Consider the following 7,342-nt stretch of genomic DNA (forward strand, 5'->3'; position numbering starts at 1 on the left):
CGGGAGGAGCGGCAGTGTCGTGCCACGGGGAAAAACCCTTTGGAAAGTGAAATTGTGTTGAAGCATTTTCATTTTGTTCATTGTTAAATCCCTGTGTGTCGTCTGGATGACAGAACCTTTGATTTAGAGAATAAAACTTAAATTGACCTTAAAATAAAGTGATTGTGTTGCCCTAGATGTCTCTGCGTGAGGAAGTAGAAAGTTTCATCAAAGTTCAAACCCAACAATAAATACAAGAGAGAGAGAGTTTCTTTTCAAAACATTTATTTACTCAAAAGTGCAAAAAAGTATAAAAACACCTTCAGTATATACACAAAGTTTCAAATAGCGACTGTACAATAGTTGTTATCGCAAAGTGAGTTCATGTCCCTTCAGGAGAGGAAATTGAAACCAGTGTTAAAATAGTTTATGGCTTTATTAACTGTCTTTACACAGATACAGTACAAAGTCTTCTACAAAACTGCATTTCATAATCTCATGGGCATCTCTGTCCGCAGTGGAAAAAAAGGAAATTAAAAATAAAATAAAAAAACAAGTTTGTTCAAATTTAGCTGCAGAGATTTGAGGTCAGATCATGTGTCCGTGCAGTAGGGAACAGGCCGGCCGGGAGGTTAGGAGTTGTTGTAGCTACAGTAATACACAGCTGTGCTGGCGTCTGACAGCACCGATGATATGAGGCTCTCAGGCCCCTGCATGCCAGCCTCATGCGGCACATAGGCCAGGCCTGTCATGTCCGCACGCGCTGAGGAGGAACTCAAATACTGCTCGAACTCGCTGCGGTCCACCTCGGCCAGCAGCTCCGAGTGGTGCATCTGCTCCACGCTGTCTGCCGAGTGGGGGTGAGAGTCAGGAGGAGGGGAGAGCTGTCCTGCCCCCCCAGGATGCCGTTTCGCGTGGCTGGGACTGCAGTGCTGGGTGTAATACATGGCCAGAGGGTTGGGGCATCCCATGTAGGAAGGGGGGAGAGAGGCCGGCTGCTCTGGGGCCGAGGCCGAGTGTCGGTGCAGGACGGAGTTGCTGTGGTGGTTGGAGTGGGCCTCCTGGTGCTGGTACTCTGCCGCCTGGGAGTGGTAAGCGTAGGCAGGTATCATGTGGCAGTCCTCTTGTGAGTGTTGAGGGAAGAACATGGAGTCTGACTCCACGGCGTCCAGAGGAGAGGTGTCAGGTGTGGGGAGGCTGTAGTTGTCATAAGAGGGCCCCCCGAGGGCCTCCCGGTAGTGACTGAGCTGCTGTGGAGGAAGCTGGAAGCCGTGCTCGTGGTAGCCCAGGCCCAGACTGTCCACACACACCCTGCCGTCGCCGGGCATCCCCCCGGCCTGGTGGTCGCCCACGCCGTGGACCAGAAAGCCCGGGTCCAGCCTCTTAATCCTCTTCACCTGCTTCCGCCGCCGGGGCCTGTACTTGTAGTTGGGGTGATCCTGCATGTGCTGAACCCGCAGCCGCTCGGCCTCCTCCACAAAGGGCTGCTTTTCTGTGACAGGAAGGGCTTTCCATGATTTCCCTGCAGGTCAAGAGGAGAGTGCACATCAGTGATATGTCAGCAGAGAGAGTGCACAGCCTGGTGATGCACACTAAAATAGCTCGTTGCCATTTGAGGGGACAGTGACAGGTTTTTTGAGGTTAAGCTCAACTCAGGCACTGTAACTTTTCACCTGCTTCCAGTGATTGGAAACGCACTGTTGTTTACGTAGAACGAGATTAAAGCTCCATGCAATTTAAAAACTTAAAAACAAGCCTCTGAAAATCAGAAGCAGCTTTGGACAGAAAAACACGTGACGCAACAATAACCTGTGTAGATCTATGATGCAGAGAGCGACACAAGGAGGACTGAAAACAATATGAAATGACTCACCCAACATTTTGCTCAGCTCTGCGTTGTGCAGGTCCGGGTTCTGCTGCGCCAGCCTCTTGCGCTCATCCTTCGCCCAGACCATGAACGCGTTCATGGGCCGTCGGATCCGCGGCTCGGTCTTGCCGCGGTTCTGGCTGCCGGAGCCGGACGCGCACGGCTCGCTCTTCACCTTGGCGTCCCCGAGAGGACTGAGGGGGTCGGCCCACTGACAGTGTCCCATTCCCGGCATCATGACTGACATCGCACACCTTGCCTGGGTCTGATCGTCGCTGGCGTAACCCGCATCGGGACTGCTCATCTCTGTCCAGCTGGGAGGGTTCGAGGAGCCACCGGGCAGCGCGCAGCACAGAGGCGACGGCAGTGTACACCGAGCACACGCTGATGAAGAGGAGGAGGAAGAGGAGAAAAAAAACTTATGGAGACAAGTGTTTTCTGTCTTTCAAGCTGCGGGTGGAAAAACAACGCGTCGCATCCACGGGCCACTTCCAAGAGCTGCCTAGGAACCGAAGGATAGAGACTACATAGCGCTGAGCGTGGAGGTTGGTGTGCTATAAACTCACGGGCAGCCAATCACCGCGTGGGGGGGTGTGCCCGCTACTACAGAGGTGTAAAAAAGTTGAGAGTTCCCCGCCTCCGAGCTGCGATCCTTGTTTGGAGACAGAAGAGCCCCTGGAGGACAGGACGCCGAGAAATAAGGCAAAACTCTCCACGATGAGTTTTTAAAACATGTGCACGAATAAGTTTTACAGCAAGTAAATGAAGACTTGATATGAGGAAGCTTTAATGCACGTGGAAGTTTTTTTTTAAATGGCACCGTGTGTTCTGTGCTTCTCGTGCGTAAATAGGTGAAACCGATTCCCTCTGTAATCCACAATAACGTTTATTTAGACCGCCGCTTCCCGTCCAGTTTTAATTCTCACTCCTGCATTAGACTGTTAACGATGCTCAGACATCAATACACTCCATCACGCGCGTGTGTATTGGGGCGGACGACTGTGTTCGGATCTTGAATATCAGGTTCACGCGTGCAACTTTTACGCACGGCCGCATTGAGACGTTCTTTGACTGGAGCTTAACGAGCTGCACAAAAGGCGTCAATTGGGCAGATTTTAATCTTCTAAAGGGGGAAATCAACAAGAAAGGAGAAAGCTTAAATAAACAACCATCCCATAGTTATTTAATGGATGTCAACCGATGTTGTGATACTGTTGTCTCAGGCCGTGACGTCCAAATGTCATCGTGGTTTCTCCCGATGCTGATACACTGTTCAGCCTCGTAGACGTCGGTCTGGGATGTTAATGAATCAAATAAACAGCTGATTGATTAAATGAAAGGCGTTAAATACTCTTAATACCATTTTTCTTATCACATTAACTGATACAAAGAAACCCCAAATATCCTTGTCTATTCTCATTTTCATTCAATGGGAATAATCAAAAACTAAATATTTAAACTAAGTGTTTAAGGGTTTACTTCCCAGTTATTAAATCATTTAAATATTTGATGCTATTCAGTTCAATGTCTACTTTTTCAAGATTAAAGTCAAAATCAAAGTCAATTTTATCTTATCTCTATAAGAACATAGAAGTGCAGTTTCTCTCTGACCCTCAGTGTAAACAAGTTCAGATGCAAACACAACAGAGCTAAAACACAATGAATCCTATTTTGTGTGAGTTCAAAAAGATAAAACAGAATAAATCTGCACAAAGAAGAAGTGTTCCGCAAAGATACTCCTCCCCAAGACTTGAGGATTTGAAGATTCACACAGAGCTTTAGGAGAAACTTTTGGATTTCAGATTAATACTATGTTGAATATGTGCAGATGACATGAGCCAGTCGTCAACTGTAAACCGCATCAGCTCTTGTGTCGCACACGTGTGACCAACAGAAGTGAGTGAGAATGTGTTTCCTTGTTATCGGAGCAGCTGCTTCAGACCGGCACGGTGACACGAGGTAAAAGGTTAAAGCAACCTGTGGCACCTCGAACACACACTCAATGTGTTTATGTAGCAGAGAAGTGAAGCCCCTGTTTGTGGCCAGAAATCCAAACATGGCCCTTACCGGCCTGCAGGCGTCCTTATCAGAGCCAGCAGGCCTCGACCTGTCAGCTCCATCTTTTCTCGGACCGTTCCCATCTCGTTGTGGTCGGCGGGCCCTCGGACTCGTCAAAAGGGGCTGACAGAAATATGAGAGATGCTTACGCAACCTTTTCGTGCCCCTGTGCAGACACCAGCACAGACTCCAGGGCACACTAGGTGACCCCCTGGGGCTTGGAGGGAGGGTGTTTTGGATGGAGGACCAGCCAAACTCGGCATGGGACAGGATCTGGGCCATAACACTGTCATCGTCTATTTTACCGCTGATGACCTGATAGGGTTTTCCCCCCTTCGACCCTGCATCGAGAGAGAGAGAGAGAGAGGGAGGCTGTGCGTGTTGTGTGTCTGTGTGACTGCGTGTGTTGACATGGGCGTGGGTGTGAGTGTGCCCTGGACGCCTCTCTCCCTCGCTCTCTCTCGCTGCGTGGGAGTGAAAAATCCTGTCTTTTGATGGGAGAAGTCATAAAGTCTGGAGTCGTAGCCACATTTCCTCTACAAGGTGAGGTTCAGAGTCAGCCAAAAGGACAGGAGAAGGGAGGTGACACGCCTCGTACACCCCCCTCCCCTCCACCGCCGCCTTCCATTCCTCCCCCCCTGTCCCTCCACCAAGTCCCCCACCCCGTGCCTGGGGAGTCTGGGGCTGGGTGGGGGCCAGGGCTCCCGACGCCAGCCTCTGGACTCTACGCTCAGGGAGAGGTCACTTGGCTTGCTTACACAATGGCATTATCTCAGTTCCAGCTTCGGCTACTGCCGCGGTGAGCACTTCCTGTCCCTCTGCAAGCACTTCCTGTCCTTGGCGCAGCAGCACAAACTGTCCGCCTTCCAGGCCAGTTCTGAAGCGCAGTGGAGCTGCTGGTCGCCAGTCTTGTCTGTGGGTGGCTTTCTTGGGAATTGCACAATGTGTTTGCTGGCTCCTTTGTGCCGAGCAGCCAGGCAGCGGTGTTGGTTTAAATCACAGGGACGGAAGGTATATATATGTTAGCACTCTGCGCTGATCCCCCGAGCTGCTCAAGCCGCACATGGCCCAAAGTGGACAAAGCCACAGAAAGGCAGAGTTGTGAGTTTGAACAATACCCAGCTAATTAGCAGTACATGTTTTTTTGGTATTCCGCCCTTTTCTCCAGATCTCTCTCTCTCTCTCTCTCTCTCTCTATCAGATTAAGCAACTGGGAGGAAAGGAAAAAAACCAGATACTCACTGCTCTTTGAAATCTCTTTGAAAATAGAATCTCTATTGGTTTTGGACTTTTGATCACCTAAAGCAAGAAACTTAATGATGTCACTCTGGGCTTTGGGAGATCGTGATTGGCTCTCTGACGCTTTATGGGCAAAGTTGTGATCTAATCAAACCTTGACCGACTGCTCCTGCTTGACTCTGCTCGAGTGTAAAGCTTTGATGGTACTTATGTATAACTCAAACTTTTAAACTGCATTAATTGACTTTTTGGCAACTTTGGTGCTAGAGATTTCATATGAAACCATATTTCTGGTCAGCTGATTAATGTACAATGTGCTTGAAGAAAATATCTGGTTCTTTAATGTGCAGAATCTTCATCGATATCTTCTACCTTTGTCTGACTGATGCTTCGTTGTATTTTATTGATTATCAGACACTTTTTTGGTTGAAAGCAATCGTCTGTGACATCATTCATCAAGAGAGAAATAAGTATCCCTCAAAAAAGTAAAGTTGTGGGTGTGTAAACCAGATGCTAAAACTATCTTGTCTAAGGGAAAACAGCATCAAGTGATATATTATGAAATAATATACAAAACTATCGATTAGCTTTGATAACATGGGGTCTCCAACCCTACAGGAATAACAATCTACACTAATTTTGTTAGGTTTGTCCACCTAATAAATGCCACCCCCACCGATGCCACCCTACATCAAATCCACACAATATTTCTTTTGTCGTCTGCACTGTGAGCTATTGTAGCTGTGTTAGAGCTAGAGAATAAATGGGATGCCTCTCAGTTTATAGACATCTGTAGTTATCAGCGGTGAGATAGTGATTGTTTAGACTGTCTGATTAGACTATGACTTCCTCTAACACCTGCTCTGGAGAGGTGTTTGAGGAAGGGGGGGGGGCTCGTGAGGAGAACGAGGAGTTTCAAGTGGGGAGAACATTACAGGTGTGCAGAAGAGGAGAGAGGAGAAAGAAACATCTTCTGTAAATAGAAATCACACCTTTCCCTGAAGATGAGAAGGTTCAGCGCTAATGCTGTCACTCATGGAATCTCTGATCCACCGTCGGCTGTCAGTCAGACACCGACAGCCGAAGCCAGAGGACCATTCTCCAGGACATATCAATGATAATGTGTCACATTTAAAGATGTGGTTTTGGTCGTTGAGCTTCCGTATCCTGAAAATCTCCCCATGCGGGGGATTGCAGATATGAGAGATCATCCACAGGTTAAGTCGGTTAAATCATTCACAAAAAGGATGTGAGAGTCTACGCTCGGTCGTGTTTTTTCCCCCGAGTCAACGTGCTAGACTCTTTTGGTCGCGCAAAATTGGGGACTTGAAATTCTTGCCGGTGACACAAAATAGAAAATGATAGTGCAGAAATTAAATGTATGTGTAATTTGTGAGAAAGCCCAGCTCTGTGGAGAGGGTACAGCCCCGAGATGTCGTCTGCCTCCGCCAAGTGAAGCACCAGAGGAAACTGTCTGGTCTCATTGTTCTGGAGCCATTAATCTGTTGGAGATCTGCTGGGAATCAGGTGGGAATCTGCTCAACCCAGTGGTATTTATTGGCTGTTTGAGTTGATATCTTCGCCCTCATCATCCTGCCCCCCTGCTTCGTGAAGATGCCCCCCGGTGATAAAACCGTTTCTTGTTTGTATCTGCTGCTCAGTTTGGAGAAGAGCGCATCCTCCTTATCTCCTCGGCTCGCCCTCAGTCGCTGTCTGTTTTATTAAACTGAAGTCCAAGACAAATCTTAAATATGCCTTTAGTCAAGCTAGCTTGAGGATGTTTGGAAACATTTCACCACGAGCTGCGGTGACCTCTGGGTTCGCACGCCGCCACGGGTCAGCCAACAATAAAACGGAAGCATCAAGTAAAATAATCAAAGTCTCTTTCCTGAGAACATCCAGGGTGCTGGAGTTTCAATGGGTCAACTTGGATACTGCAATAAAAAATGTAAATGTCAGGAATATTGGTTTCAAAGTATTGAAGATTATTATACTATACATTTCTTAACAATGAAAAAGAATTTACAGATTATTCAAGGTCAACCATTTCCAATTTAGGTAAAAATTGTCATTAGCGTTGTTTACTAATGTGTAAGTTAGAATACTCCTCCTGTTTTAGTTCAACAAATCATTAAAGTAAAATCCCTATAAATACAACATCTTGATTAACTGATGAATCACCATTAGTGAGCGGGGGGG

At 47.6% G+C, this 7,342-nt stretch overlaps 1 protein-coding gene across 1 annotated transcript; it reads right to left on the minus strand.

Annotated features, from left to right (window-relative positions):
* Positions 1-253: 253 nt before the first annotated feature.
* Positions 254-2,373, minus strand: sox17 (SRY-box transcription factor 17). Its single transcript, XM_062380126.1, has 2 exons — positions 1,853-2,373; positions 254-1,501 (listed from the first exon to the last, which is right to left on the minus strand). The coding sequence occupies exons 1-2, from the start codon at positions 2,148-2,150 to the stop codon at positions 612-614; spliced, it is 1,188 nt and encodes a 395-aa protein (XP_062236110.1). The 5' UTR covers positions 2,151-2,373; the 3' UTR covers positions 254-611.
* Positions 2,374-7,342: the final 4,969 nt, after the last annotated feature.

Source organism: Platichthys flesus, chromosome 21 (assembly GCF_949316205.1).
Source record: "Platichthys flesus chromosome 21, fPlaFle2.1, whole genome shotgun sequence".
Taxonomy (NCBI): domain Eukaryota; kingdom Metazoa; phylum Chordata; class Actinopteri; order Pleuronectiformes; family Pleuronectidae; genus Platichthys; species Platichthys flesus.

Excerpts from the sequence above, each read along its gene's own strand:
- sox17 (XM_062380126.1), bottom strand. The coding sequence starts at position 2,150 with ATGAGCAGTCCCGATGCGGGTTACGCCAGCGACGATCAGACCCAGGCA. Across the intron at positions 1,502-1,852 it reads AGAGCTGAGCAAAATGTTGG|GGAAATCATGGAAAGCCCTT; the intron begins GTGAGTCATTTC and ends CTTGACCTGCAG.